General features: G+C 54.4%; 1 protein-coding gene across 1 annotated transcript; it reads right to left on the reverse strand.

Annotated features, from left to right (window-relative positions):
• Window positions 1–11547: 11547 nt before the first annotated feature.
• On the reverse strand, window positions 11548–15146 carry LOC146766296 (uncharacterized). Its single transcript, XM_085590796.1, has one exon. The coding sequence runs from the start codon at window positions 15066–15068 to the stop codon at window positions 12003–12005; it is 3066 nt and encodes a 1021-aa protein (XP_085446922.1). The 5' UTR covers window positions 15069–15146; the 3' UTR covers window positions 11548–12002.
• Window positions 15147–15476: the final 330 nt, after the last annotated feature.

Below are 15476 nucleotides of genomic sequence, written 5' to 3' on the forward strand. Positions count from 1 at the left end.
AGTCTGTGAGGAGAAGTCCCCTCAAGAGAGGCCAGGGCTGTTTGCCTCCTCTGCAGGCTCAGTATTCTGGGAGTTCCACAAGCCTCAGCTGCCACTGTATTTTCCTCTGAATATTTCTTGTTGTGCAGTACACAGGGAGAATATTTTGTGCTAGATTCCCCTCTGGAATGGCTTTGAGGGAAATCTCAGTAATTCTGGTGATTTTTATGTCCAGATGAACTTTTTATGAATAATAGGGAAAAGGAAAGATGTACTATGGAAAATTAATTGCTCAAAATGTGAGTGGCCCAACCACACTAAAAACAAAGTCTAAACTGAAGAATTTTTTTTTTTATTTATTTTTGCCTGATAAGAGGGTTAAAACATGCATTGCTAATAAAGTCTTTAAGAGATGCAGCCAGCAGCCAACTGTATGAAAACTGAAGTGGTAAAGGATGAGACAGGACAGGGAAGAAACTTGAGCCCTTCCTGCTGAAGGTAGAAGAGTAGAAAAAGTGACTCTGGCTGTTGTCCATAGCTAAGGTGTGCTATTTGTAAAGGAGAGCAGGTGCCCCAAGCTGTTGGTAGCCCATGCCCTGCCGTGGCTGGCCCAATTCCGGTCCTAGCTGGACCAGGGTGGTGGGCTCGGTGGGGGGAGGAGGTGGGGGGATCTCGGGAAGCTTCCGCATCACAGCCGGACTGGGGGACCGTGGGGGAGGCAAGGAGTGCTAAGGCTCTGCTTTCTTGGGCAACTGCTGCTGCTCAGGCCATGTCTGACTGCTGCCAACTCAATGATCTCTGGGCTCCCTGGGGGCGAGGGGGAGTCACTCATTCTCGGCCAGGATGCTGGAGCTGCAGCAGCGCTGCTGTGGAGAGAGCAGTGGCTGAGGCCCCAGCTGCCAGTGGCACACAGGGACCCTCCTGCACAGCAGGGCCCAGAGCTGGCAAGGCTCCCCAGCACGGCTGGAGCGGCTGGCACACCTTGGCCCGGCTGCACAGCTGCCCCTCGAGGCCCCGGAGAGCAGGGGACGGCTCTGGGCAGCTCCCTGGCCAGGAGCAGTCCCCGAGCGCCTCTGCCTTTCAGGGGCAATCTCGTCCCCGCTCTTTCTCCTGCCCACCTTGCTGTGCCTCTGCCCTGTGCCCCTGGGGCTGCTCCTGGCCAGGCAGCCTCAGGGGGAGCCAGCACTGGCTGCAGCCCCAGCGGCCCCCCAGGACAAGGCCCAGCAATGGAGAGGCCAAGGAAAGCACTGGGCAGCAGCAGAACCCTCAGCAGAGTTCTTTGGAGAGCCATGGACTGGCCACAAATCCACTGCAGCCTCACTGGGAATCTTCCATGACTATCAGCAGCCTTTGAAGATGCTGGAGGGTAGAAATCTGCAACAACTTACTGTTTCTTTTCCTTCCACCATCGGAACCCAACACAGCACAGGACCATAGAAAGTGGCACAGTGATCAGTGTCACCACCTTGCCTATCATGCAGGACTTGCACACATCCTGGGGGCAGAAAACTCTTGGGGTGCTCGTTGCATTCTGGGCATTTGTTCTGGACTTGCCAAGCATTTCTGTGGGAGCAATGGGGAGCGTGAGCCCGCGCTGTGCTGCACTGCTGAGCTGGCAGCACGGTGCATACGGCCAGGACGTTCTCTGTTTGCCCAGAGCTGGGGCCTGCAGGCACCTTGCCGCCCCTTGGCACAGGCTGTGCCCCCCAACAAAGCCCAGCAGGCCGGCAGGAGAGCCCGGGGCCAGCGCAGCTGCTTGGGCCGTCGCTGCTTGGAGGGACAGGGGCCAAACCCATCCCTGAGCAGCCCCTGCCAGCCCTGGCCCTCCCTGCCCTGTGACAGCTCTAGGGGACAGTGTCAGGCCCTGTCAGGACACACTGGAGCAGTTACCTCCTGTGCCAGTGCCTGGAACATCCTGCCCTCCTGCAGTAAAGGCTGGCACTAGGCCACTGCTTCTTTCTGGAGCAGCCACCTTCTTTACGGACTTTTGGTTCATTGCTTGGGAAAGAAAAGGCACAGCTGGATGAGATGGGACGGTTCCCCATCGGGGAGGTGCCATCTTCATAAGCCAATAATGGTCAAAGTCATGGACAAGGATCAGAAAATCAGATGAGCTTTTGGGATTGGACAGGACCTTCCCTTCTCCAATCCACCACCCCTCCTGATCTGCCTGGGGACTGGGAAATTGCAGGGGACATCAGGGTGTGCATGACCCATGGTGCAGTTGGGGCTACCTGTCAGCTGCTGCCAAATGCCTTCCTGCAGAGGCTGGGGAGAAGCTGCAGCCAGGCCAGGCTGGGAAACAGCCCTGCAGCCGTGAGAGCAGCAGCCGGGCAGCGAGGCTGCCGTGGATCCCTTCCTGCTGTGCTGGGCACGGCCTGTCCAGATGTGCAGGGAAAGGCCCCGGCTGCTGAATCCCAGGGGGAAGGCTGAGGGAAGTGCACCCACCACGGCGTCTCTCCAGATCACTCAGCATCTGGTCCAGATGTCTGGCTGCCTCCAGGGATTTCTTGTCCTCTCTGTCTTTGCTCATCTCTCTAGGAGGACCTTAACAGAAAGGTTTTGCATGTCTCCTTCAGGCCGCAGTGGCAGTGAGTGCCCCTGGGTGATTGGTGCCCTCCAAGGCACTCCCTCAGCTCTGCCTTCCACCCTGGAGCAGGGGCAGGGGGACCACGAGCCTGCGGTGGCCCCACACTGGGATGGAAGGAGCCCCTTGCGGGGCAGTCGGGGCAGAAAGGACTCCCTGGAGCTGCCAGCAGCTCTAAACCCAGCCCCAGCCAGGGCCAGGGCTTGGCAGCAGCAGCAGGAGCAGCTCAGGCTCCCTGGGGCTGGCAAAGGAGCTGTGAAAGGCTCAGCCCCGGGGCACAGCCCTGGGCCCAGTCCCTTCCCTCTCTGCTCTTCTCTGGGGCTGCACAGAGCACAGGGAAGGAGACACTGGCATTGCACATGGGTGGAAGATGGACAGCTAAATGCTCCTTCCTCTCCCTGACAGCGATCATATGGGATCACTGTTGGGCTCTAGAAAGGAACAGGGTAAGTCTTCCAGAATCTTTCAGCCCTGAGATAATGTTAAGTCAAGTGGATCATAGGTGAGCTCTCGTCAGAATGACATTGATTATTCTGCCAGGAAAGGCACACGGAGTACTTGCCTCCACCACGATCTACATTCTTCAAACTGTCCTTCACCAGATTTTCCATGTAAGCCATGTCACGATACCAGTCTAGAAGAGAGCAAAGACCAGAACCGTTTCCATGGTGAGCTGGGATCCCCCTCTTCCTGTGGGAACTGGGCACTGCGAGGGGGTCGGGTAAGGCTGTGGGAGCCTGATGTGAAAGAACACAGCCAAAGCTGCACAGGGGCCTGGGGAGTGCTGGGCTGGCTCCTGGTCACTCTCCACCCTCTTTGCAGACCCTGTGCAACATCCCTGGAGGGGTGGCAGGAGTACCTCAAGGGCCCTGGGGCCCTCTCCCTCCCACAGAGGGAAATGTCCCTAAAGTCCTGGGGAGAAGTGCAGCATGTAGTGCCGGAACCATTCCTTCCCTCCTGCACTCCCTCTCTGCCCCCCTCTGTTGGAACTGCTCCCCCAGCCCCAGGGCTCATACCCAGGCCCTCTCAGGACACCCTGGAGCCTTGCTCTCCCCCTTCTGCCCTTTCCCCACCACGGGCACCCCGTGCAGTCGCTCCCAGGTTTCGGGAGGTGTCTCCCACAGAGGGACCCCAGCAGGACTGCTCAGTACCCGAGTGCCCTGAGCATAACAATTCCTCTGGGCTGTGCCGGCCTTGTCCGGCTGTGCCCGCACTGCCAAGCAGCAGAGAGGGCAGCTCAAGGCTCAGCAGGGCTCAGGCCCAGAGGCACAGCAATTTCCTCCTGTGACTGTGCCTGGCAGCGCCTCCCTTCCTGCAGCAGAGGCTGCCAACGAGCCACTGCTTCCTCTGGGAAACTCAGCCTTCAGCACAGCTTTTTGGTCCTTCTCTGGAGCACGGAAATAGCACAACTGGATCACATGGAACCATTACACAGATGGGAGGGCGCATGTTCAGGAGGCAGTGCTTGTGAAAATCTTTTCTATGGATCAGGAACTCATATAAACTATTTGGGTAGTCCAGGGCCCTCCCTTTTCCAAGCTGCCATCCCACAGGATGTGCCTGGAGAAAGGGAAATTGCAGGGGATGTCAGGTTGTGCACGGCCCAAGGTGCAGCTGGGGCTCCCTGTCAGCTGGTGCCAAATGCCTTGCTGCAGAGGCTGGGGTGAAACTGCAGCCAGGCCAGGCTGGGAAACAGCCCTGCAGCCGTGAGAGCAGCAGCAGGGCAGCGAGGCTGCCATGGATCCCTTCCCGCTGTGCCGGGCACGGCCTGTCCAGATGTGCAGGGAAAGGCCCCGGCTGCTGAGTCCCAGGGGAAGGCTGAGGGAAATGCACCCACCTTGTCCAGCCTTTTCCATTTCCTTCAGCATTTTCCCCATGTGTTTAGATGGATCATGGGGCTTCTTGTATGCTGGAGCTTTACTGTTCCCTGTCGGAGGACCTTAGAGCAAAACATTTCCATTTCCCAGCAAGGGATCCCACAAAACCTGTGTTCAGCCTGTGGTGTCAGCAGGGACACACTACTCACCCCTGTGATGGAAGCTGGGCTTGTGAGCAACATCCACCAAAGGACCTGGGAATGTTATTTGTGCAGCCACACCTGTAACTCAAGAGCCACAGAAGCTTCTGCCATCTCTGCAGATCTACACGGGCAGCACTGAGCCGCAGGAGTGGTGAGGGGATGGCCCAGGGCAAGGGCACACACGTGCATGGTTCTGTGCTGGCACCTGCAGCGATGCCCCCCTGGCCGAGCTTTGGGCTCTGAGCTGGCAGCTCTCGCAGGGGGAAAGGCCTTGACCTACCCTCAGCATCTCCCAGAGGCTCAGTGATGGGGATGGGTAGGGAAGCTGCACCACCTTCACCAACAGGTTCAGCTGCAAAGAAAGGCAGGACAGAACAGCTCCTGTGACACTGTAGGAGATCCTCAGGCTGCACCCAAGGCTCTTCCCCGTGTCAGCACATAGCACACGGAATGACACTCTGGCATTGCACATGCCAGATGGGCAGCCAAATGCTCCTTCCTCTTACTGACAGTGATCCTGTGAGATCACTCAGGGCTTGAGAAAGGAGCAGAGCAAATTTTCCTGAACCCATCAACCTTCAGGGGAACGTATTGGTAGAAGGGAGCTGTTGCCACATTGACACTCATTATTCTGTCAGGCAAGGTACATTGAGAACTTGCCTTCAGCATCTGCCAAGGTCATCAAATCATCGTTCACCAGCATTTCCAAATCATCCAAGTCACGATCCCAATCTAGAAAGGAACCCAGATCAGAGCCATTTCAATGTTGTGCTGGGATCCCCTTCTGCCTCAGGGAACTGGGCACTGCAAGGGGATCAGTAAGGCTGTGGGATCCAGGTGGCAATGGACAAGGCCAAAGCCGGACAGGGGCTTGTGAAGCTCTGGGCTGGCACCTGGTCACTGCCCACCCTCTTTGCAGTCCCTGTGCAACATCCCTGGGTGGGCAGATGGAGCTGCCTGGGGCCCATGGTGGCTCTCTCCCTCCCACAGAGGAAACCCTCCCTAAAGCCCATGGGAAATCCATGCCCAGCTCTTCCCGGGGAGCAGGGAGCGCTGTCCCGGGAAAGGGCAGCCAGGCTGCCGGCTCACCTGCTCCCTGCGCTTGCAGTGGAGCAGCCCTGGCATCCCTGGCAGGCAGGGCCACGGCCAGGAGCAGAAGGAGGAGGAGGCGCAGAGCAAGGGCCATGGTGCCTCGCCCTGTGCCAGTCTTGCCACTCTCGCTGCCACCGCTGTTCCAATGTCGGCACTACTGCTGCCACCGCTGCTGTTGCCACAGCAGTTGTGCTCAAGCACTGCCTGCTCGGGCGTGGTGGTGCTCTGGAACCACGGGGCTCTGGGACCTCTGTGACCTCAGAGCCTGCTGTGACCTCAGCCTGCTGTGACCCCAGAGCCTGCTGTGACCTCATGGCCTTAGCTGTAGCCCCAGATTGTACCCCCTTCTATAAAAATGGAGTGCTCTGATTGTAAATGTTTTGCTTTATCCGAGGACCACTATTCAGCAAAACCTTTGTTTTGCCTGCTGATATTCCTGGTCAGGCTGTGTCCCTGCAGATGCTCTTAAACGCTTCCCTCTTTTCCCGGGCATGCCACTGGAAGAGGTCCAGGCCCAGATGATCCCACTGAAGGATATGTGCCCTCAGCCCAGGGATGCTCAGCATGGGCTCCCCCAGCCCCTCGGGGCCCCGCCGCCGGTCACAGCATCCCCTCGAGGCCCCGGCGAGCAGGGGACGGCTCTGGGCAGCTCCCTGGCCAGGAGCGGGCCCCCGAGCGCCTCTGCCTTTCAGGGGCAATCTCGTCCCCGCTCTTTCTCCTGCCCACCTTGCTGTGCCTCTGCCCTGTGCCCCTGGGGCTGCTCCTGGCCAGGCAGCCTCAGGGGGAGCCAGCACTGGCTGCAGCCCCAGCGGCCCCCAGGACAAGGCCCAGCAATGGAGAGGCCAAGGAAAGCACTGGGCAGCAGCAGAACCCTCAGCAGAGTGTTTTGGACAGCCATGGACTGGCCACAGCTCTACTGGATACTCACTGGAAATGTTTCCCATCTACATTAGACTTTTTAAAGAAGCTGTTTGAGAGAAAGATGATCAAAACACTCACCATTTTATCTTCCAGTAACACCAGATTACAACGCAGCATAAAATAAAGAGAAGCACAAGAAGAAGCATGCCTGCCATTAACCCTAGCCACCAGCCTGTTCCCTGACAGAATCCAATTCCGATGTCCTTCGGGGAATTGGGAACAGGTGCTGTGTGCCCGGCTGCATCTGTGGGAGCAATGGGGAGCGTGAGCCCGCGCTGTGCTGCACTGCTGAGCTGGCAGCACGGCGCATACGCCCAGGACGTTCTCTGTTTGCCCAGAGCTGGGGCCTGCAGGCACCTTGCCGCCCCTTGGCACAGGCTGTGCCCCCCAACAAAGCCCAGCAGGCCGGCAGGAGAGCCCGGGGCCAGCGCAGCTGCTTGGGCCGTCGTTCCTTGGAGGGACAGGGGCCAAACCCATCCCTGAGCAGCCCCTGCCAGCCCTGGCCCTCCCTGCCCCGGGACAGCTCCCCCAGCCCCAGGGGTTATAGTCAGGCCCTCAGAAATTGATAGATTTAAAAGATTTGATCAGAGTACATGTCTGTCTGGTTCCTTGGCAGTGTTTTCAGATCTTCAGACCATCCAAGTGAGTTTGTAAAATCTTTCAGTAATTCTCTCCCCTTTAGTTTCATATTCTAGTTGAAACATGATCAGCACCTGGTGTTTTGTTATTTATTGCATGTATTTTGATTGCCTCTAAAATCTCTTGATATTCTTCCACAAAAGGCTCAGCTTCTTAGGGAACAACCATTTATTGTTTGACGATTTCCATTTGTGTTCTTTCTCAGACTTACTCAGGTGTACTCGATATGTCTGTAAAATCACCTCCGATTCCTGGCGTGTGTATCCTGCTCCCATTCTCCAGCACACCGGGTAACCCTGAGAGGAGGTGTTTGCACTGTCTGTCCTGGCAGGACGGCTGTGCTGACTCCTATGGATCTCACAGCAGCGCGGAAAGGAAAAGGGGAGCAGTGCAGCAACGCTGCTGAGTCAGCCCCTGATGTTTTAGTGACTCCTTCCTACCCCTGAGGCGGGGACTCCTCAGAGCACACACTGACTGCACTGGCTGCCTCCCAGCTCAGCCTCCTCTGGCCAAAAGAAATGCTAACCCATTGCTGCAATGCATGACTTACAATTCAAGGGAGCACACAATTCACTTGGTAATTTTACCATATAATGGAAGCTGTAGATTTGCTCATCAATGTCCCCTGCCTTACTCTGTTCTTAAAACCGCCAGGTATGCACTGAAAGATGTGTTGGATGTTTACTTGCAATACTTCACTGTCATGTTTCATCAATAAGCTTTAAGGTCCCAACTGCACCTTGCTGACCTTATGAAAATAACTCAAGTCTAAGAAGTATTTGTTACTGGAAAATTATTGTTCTCACATTGAATACTCATCACCACCGCTGCTGATGAGAGAAAGGAAATAAATTCTGAGATTGCACACTCTGCTTTTAAAGCTAGGAAGTATTAGGATACAGACCTCATTCACAACACAGGATGCAAAATACTCATTATCTACCTCTTATTTACTCAGTTTGAATTGTACTAACTGTAAACACATTGTACTCTTTAGTCATGGGCAATTTTATACATTCCTCCCTAATATCTCAGCCTTTACTGAACTTATCTTCTTAACATGTCTACAAAGAAAGCTTCCAACTTCACTGAGAGAAATAGTAAAGAAGATAAGCAACCCTCAGTATTTTGGGGAGCGATTTAAAGCGCAAGAGCTTGATTTGCCAACACCTTTAATATCACACATCTTTCTAGGCCCAGCTCCTGTTAACTTAAATTGCAGCTGCATAGTTCAGCTCTTCTCTAAATCAGACCATACAATTTCATGATAGTTAATCAGAAAATGAGTAATACACGCACAGAAGCTGCAGGGAGAACTGAACTGTCCAGCAGCACACATTCCTCTGGGATAGAAAGTGGAACAGCATTGCTGAGGTACTGATAAATAAAACACGAGCTGAATAAATAGTGCAAAAAGTGCTCCTATGTAAAGAGAACGTCCTGTAAAAGTTTACTCGCTTAGAATAAATGAGAACTGGCTAACTTTGGAAATACCACCTAAATTAAAGCTGGGTAAACTTTTAGCCCATGTCCCTGGCTGGACAGCAAACTGATCTTCTGATAAGGATTTAAGGATCTTTTAAGGATCTCCAACATGCATGTGACCTTCCTGAAACCCATTCTCCTCATGCATACGTGTACCATGCTTCTGTCATAGGTAAGGACAAGCAGATCCTTCACACATGGAGCATCACTCATACAAGGAAAGGCTGGGACAATTGGGTTTGTTCAGCCTGGAGAAGCTTTAGGGTGACTTAATTGTGGCCTTCCAGTACCTTAAGGAATTGACAAAAACGATGGGGAGAGGCTATTTGCAAGGGCCTGGGGTTACAAGAAAAGGGAGGGTGGCTTCAAACTGAAAGAGAGGGGTTTGAGATTAGATGTTAAGAAGAAATTCCTCCCTGTGAGGGTGGAGAGGCCCTGGCACAGGTGCCCAGAGCAGCTGTGGCTGCCCCTGGATCCCTGGCAGTGCCCAAGGCCAGCGTGGACACTGGGGCTGGGAGCAGCCTGGGACAGTGGAAGGTGCCCAGGGCGGGGACGGGAGTCGGTGATTTAAGGCCCCTTCTGACGGAAACCATTCTGAGATGCTGTGGTAATGAATGAACAGTTTCTCAGCGTAGCTGCTAGCACCAGTGTGTCCGGGGAACAGGAAGGGGGCCAGGAAGGCCAATGGCACCTGGCTTGTTCCAGCACTGCTGCGGCAGCAGGACCAGGGCAGTGACCGTCCCTCCGTGCTGGGCTCAGCTGAAGCCACGCTTCGAGCCCTGTGTTCAGCTTTGAAACCGCGACATAACAGACATTGAGGTGCTGGAGCCTGGCCGGGGAAGGGGAAGGCTCTGGAGCACGACTCCTACGAGACACTTGGGGTCAGGCCCGCTGAAAAGGACATTTTTCAAACAGCCGGCGCCCAGCCATGGGCGCCACGTGAGTTCCCCCGAGGGAGGGCGGCGTGGCCCCGGGGGTGGAGGGCAGGGGAGACCGTGCCCAGCCCCCGAGCCATCCTGCTCAGCCCCCGAGCCATCCTGCCCAGCCCCCGAGCCATCCTGCCCTGCCCGGCCCAGCCCAGCCCTGCCCTGCCCTGCCCGGCCCCACCGGTGGCAGCATGGCTCCCCCCGCGCCCGGGGCGCTGCCTCTCCTCCTCCTGAAGCGATGCGTGGAATAAATAAATAGACTCCACAACTCAATGTAGTTATGAAGTGGGTATGTATGACAACGCCCGGCACAAGTGAGATAGCTCTCCAAAATCTTGTGCCCCGAGCTGGAGTTTGTCTCACAATTTTATTCACAAAGGTGTTCCATATGCAATACATTACACAACTTTTCTATGCATATTCAACCCCTGGCCCCGCCTGTCTTCGCCTCTCATGCTAAATAGGTCCACGCCCTTCTGGGCATGCGTGGTTTTCTCTGGTGGTCTTTATGGGGATTTCTGGTGGTCTTCTGAGGCTGAAACCATAGTCTTCCTCTGCATTGAACTTTTGAACTCTTCTCCTCTGCGCATGAGCTTTTGGTCTTCTGCTCTGTTATCTGGATAAGTCCATCATCCTTGACAGAGGGCCTCCTTATCTGAGTTCTTTGCATTCCTGGTCTTCTCTGGTATTTGTCTTTTTGCAAGAAGCTTTAAAGAATTTTTTCCTATGTCTTTTGCGCCATGGCAGAGGTTTTTTAAAATTCGACACATGATTCTACAAACATGATACATTCACTTTTGATACATTCATTTTGTTAGCTCAAGTGATCTCTGGAAGATCTCTTATTTCACTCCTCCTCCTGCACCTCGCCGCCTCCTCCAAGCTCAACACCCCAAGGTGCTGCTCCCTTTCACCTGCGGCGCCCGTGTCAACTTCACGCTAGAGGCCAGCGAGGGTTGCTACCCTTGGTGAGTGCGGGTGCCGCCGCCCTTGTCCGTTCTCCCCCGCCGGCACCTGCGGCGGCTCCCGGCCCGCGGCGGGGCCTGACGGCTCCCAGGCAGCCGGGCCCTCTCCCACCGCTCCCACCTCGCTGCCGGCGGGTTTGGGCGGCCCAGCAGTGCGGGAGCAGGCATGGAGACCACCCCGAAGGGGAAAGGTTGTTTGTTGTCTGCAGCAGGGGTTCAACCCGCTGGAGTGGGGCAGTGTCTGCAGGCCGGGCCCTGAGCAGGAGGTGCCTGCTTGTAAAGGAAGCTTCCCGCCATGGCTCCGTGCCCGACATGTGCCTTTCACTGCTGTGCACCCACCCACACACCCACACATATTCACCTGCCTCTCTCTGTACCTCACACACCCAGCTGCTGCTCTCTGTACCCCACACACACACTGCCCCTGCTGCTCCAGGTACCGTGCCCACTGTGCCTCCACACCCACACTGCTCACCCTGCCGCCCCGCACTCCCGCAGTGCCACCACACACATGGCCACAGTCCCAGGTGTGCGGGGACAGCGCCCAAAGTGCTGCTGCTCTGGAAATACCCCTTCCCTTGCTGTGCTCAGTCATGAAATACCCCTTCTCTCGCTGTGCTCAGTCATGAAATACCCCTTCTCTCACTGTGCTTAATCGTGAATACCCCTTCTCTTGCTGTGCTCAGTCATGAAATACCCTGTTGCTTCTCTTTCGACCGCCACTTTGCTCTCGGGGGTTACTCGCCGCTGCCCCCCGTTCCTCCCCGGCCCCCCGGGACCCTCCGGCTAGCTGTCCCCTCCAGGGGCCGGGGTTTTCCGCGGTCCCGCTGCCCTGGGCTTACCAGGCAGCGTCTGGGTTAGCACGGTCCGAGCTGCGGCGCTGCCTCAGTCGCCGCAAGGGTTCGAGATAAAGAGACCAAGAGAGACCAATGGTATGCTTGTCCAGAGAGATTGTATTGCCTGAAGCATTGCAGTGACCAAAGGCCCTGGGCTATTGCCCAGATACAGTTTTATACAGCAAAATTAAGAGATAAGGTCTTAAACAATAGAGACAGTGTTCAACTAAGGCACATCAGAACCACCCCAGGGGCCAGGTCCAATGGGAACTGCTCAGGGGTGGGGAGAAGGGGGTCTACAGAGGAATGCTGAAGCGGGACTTTCCCGAAACAGTGGAGCATACATAAATGTATCTTTTCCCTCAGTTTCTCATTCCCAAAGCCTTTCTAAAACAATGGGGCTTACATGAATGTATCCTTTTCCTCAGTTTACCATTCCCAAGGCCTTTCTAAAACCTTCCTCCACGCTACCATGCCAGCATGACTGCAACAATTCCCCGCTTTTCAATTACTAAGATGAACGATGCCTTGGGAGAAGGTAAACTGTGGCTCTTAAACTGCAGTGTCTTTCTGCTTGTCGTCTTCCCACCAATCGCTTTCCGTGGCGGCAGCAGCGATGAAAACCGGCGCAGAAGCCTTCGGCTTCGAGGTGATGACCTTGGAGACGATCCGCTTCAGAATCCCAAATGCTAACAGAACTAAAAACAATGCAACTAGAAAGTAAAAGATGTCTTTTAAAAGAGACACTGCCCACCCAGAAAGGTCCCAGTCTTTGAACAGATTTTTAAACCAATCCTCATTTTCTTGCTTCACATTCCCAATGAGGCTTCTCATTTCCTGAATGGACGAGTGGACACTCTGTCCTTTAGATGACAGATCAAAACAACACAACCCATCAAATTCTTTACATCCATGACCATGTGCCAACAGCAGGAAATCAATAGCTGCCCTATTTTGGAGGGTAGCCTTTCTGGTTATTTCCTCGTCTTCTAGGAGGTCACTCAGGGCTGCTGATGTTAAATTTGCCTGCTTGGTCACCCAGCATTCTAGATTGCCTAATTCACTCAATGCTTTGGCTGCTGCAACCCATGGTAAAAACACAGAGACAGCAACTCTTTTGGATTTTGCCCAATGATAAATTTCTGCATCACAATGTTCATCAAATTGGCTTGCACTCCGCTTAGTAATTTTTTTCCCACTTTTTGCTTGCCCAATTGGAATTTGGGTCATGTTGGGGGAAGCAAGGGTCAGATGCCCAAAAGTACATGGACCTCCAATAAGACGAGATGGGATTCCTGGGTACGCTCTGTCCCCACAGATAAGAAACATTCCCTTGTCCAGCTTGCGTGGACGGAAATCAGTGGTGGATGTAAATTTCAGCTTGTAGACAGCTGTGCACCATTGACCTGCTCTGAATTCTACCTTGTACTGTTTGACATGCTCATATAATTTTACTTCTTTGGTTGGGGAAAAATCAAATTGAATGCAAAATTCAGCTTTTGCAGAGCCTAGGAGTTCTAATTCCTGGGGCTCCCCCTCAGCAGTGGGCAAATGTGAAACCCACCCTTGCCACAAAATGAGGGGATTTCGCACTTGTGCTTCAACTTGTCCTGCACCTTTAGGTATTTTATTTTCGTTCACCTGCTTTTGCAAACGGACCAGACCAATTGGAAACTCGTCCTCCTTACTTGGAACCCCTATTAAACATGTGGACATCGGATTTTCTGCTGAGGCAGTGGACAAACACATATGATCCTGTTGCAAGGCTTGGGCTAGCGTGACCCACACATTTTTCTTGGGCTGTGGAACAATCCATGCATCCACCGTGGAAGGGTAGATGACCATTCCCTGGAACCAAACGATGAGCAGGAATGTGGAAATTGACATTCTGCTAGTCTGAAAGAAAGATAAAATCATACAACAAAGTGAACTAACTCTGAAAAAGATACATTTTGCTCTGCCAGTATAAAGGAAAATTATTCTCCCCCCTCCCGCCTTCCCCCCTTGTCGAGGAGGCCCTTCAGATCCTGGAGCCCTGGGGGTTGCTGCTCCTGAAGCAACCACCCTTTCCCGTGGTTTTATCACTGAGTCCTCTGTCATCAGCATAGCTTTCCTGGTGCACTCCTTGATGAGCTGATCGAGTGTGGGGGGAGGCGATGATGGAAGAGCCAGGATGACTCGCTGACAGACTTCATTTGCATTTGTGGTGACCAGTTCTAATGTAAGTTGGTCTTGGAGCTCTGGATTTTGCACCCTTTTTTCCACAGAGGCTCGCACTCGATCCACAAAATCCATGAATGGTTCTGAAACAGACTGCTTTAAAGCGGTATATGAGACAATAGGGTCTTTAGAAGGCATATTAAAAAATGCACGTTCTGCTGCATCCCTGGACAGGTCTAACACTGCTTTGGGAATGCCTGCTGCTTGCTTTTCAGCTTGGCTCCAATCACCCTCACCCACTAGATGTTCTAAAGTGATTTCCTCATCCTCTATATCTGTGGAAAGGCTTGGACTTTGCAGAATCTCTGGGAGGAGATCTGCTGCAAGTCTTTTCCACGTTCTTTCCCACAATCTAAACTCAGACTGAGGGAGCAAGCAACTGAAAAGACGTTTCAAATCAGCGGGGACAAATGTCTTGGAGCATAGCGTAGCTTTCAAAATGCTCTTAAAAAATTTACTTCTTTCCCCAAACTCACGCTTCGTTTTGCAAAGTTCCCTAATACTATCATACGAAAGGGGCTCCCATTTGGCGTTCTGTCCCCTGGCATTATAAATCACAGGGGCTAAGAACGCAGGCTCGGTCTCTCTGAGCACTTCCCGGCTGACAGCCTGGGCGCTGCCGTTGCCAGGGAGATCGGGAGAGGGAGAGGGAGGAGGGCCGGCTTGTGAGGGAGTGGCCGCAGCCGGCGGGGCTGCGTGGAGCGGGGCTGGGACAGGGGCAGGGGGTGGTGATGGAACTGCGAGAGGAGGAGCTGAGGGCTGGACCGGGGGCTGGAATGTGGGCTGAACCGCCGCAAGGGAGGAGGGGTTGGGGTCAGGGACAGGCGGAGGGGGGAATGCGAGGGCTGGGGGCATGTTCTGGGCTGGCACAGGGAGCAGGGAATGCGGGGATAGAGAAGGGAAAACCGCGTGGCCGCCTCCATCTTGTGGGGGCTGCACGGGGGGGATGGGGGGTGCAAAGCATGGATTTTCAGCTGTGGGAGCAAAAGCAGGAGGCGGAGAAGGGTTAGAAACTAAATCTACATCTGCACAGTTAGTTTTCTCACCGCAGGGGGTGCGGAGGGGCACCGGGGACGCGACAGGGCGCTTTTCTGCTCCCTGGGCGCCCTGAGTGTCCGCACTCTCTTTCACAACATCGTAAACGACCAAAAACATTCTCATAAAACCTTCTTTCACTGAGGGATCTCCTGCCTTTGTCCTTTCACTCAGCACTGCACCAACACGCTTCCAAAATCGTCTTTCTCTCACTACTTGCTCTGTTATCTCTGGAACACTTACTGATAACCATCTGACAAACTCTTTTACAAGGCTCTTAGGAAATTTGACACCTGCACTCAGCAGGGGCTCCTGAACTTGTTTATAAATCTCTTTCTGCTGTGTAGTCAGCCTAACACCCATGGCTGGCTTCACAGCAAATCTCAACCAATTACTGCAGCAAACCCAAAGTTCTAAAGCTACGACGGAGACTCCCGTCACGCCTGCACGCTGGCGTGTCCCCCCACGGGCACACAGGAGCCGGTGTCTCCTGGCCGGGCCCCTGCCCCCCAGTACCGAGACTCACCCACTGCCGTCCCTTAGACACCACTGCAGCAACGGTTCCCGAACCCCGGGCAGTCTCCCGGGTGTGGAGAGGTGCCGTCCGACCCGTGACGACCTCGCCGGACAGAAATCGGCGTCTGTCTCCACGGCAACAGTCCCGCTGGGCTGTGTGGAGAGGCAAATGCCTCACACCACCAGCGTGATCCCAGAGCTTCTCCCCGCGGAGCCGACAGCCTGCGTAGCGATTTATTCACACCGCTCTCCGCT

The sequence above is a fragment of the Lonchura striata genome, chromosome 12 (genome assembly GCF_050655825.1).
Source record: "Lonchura striata isolate lonStrDom1 chromosome 12, ASM5065582v1, whole genome shotgun sequence".
Taxonomy (NCBI): domain Eukaryota; kingdom Metazoa; phylum Chordata; class Aves; order Passeriformes; family Estrildidae; genus Lonchura; species Lonchura striata.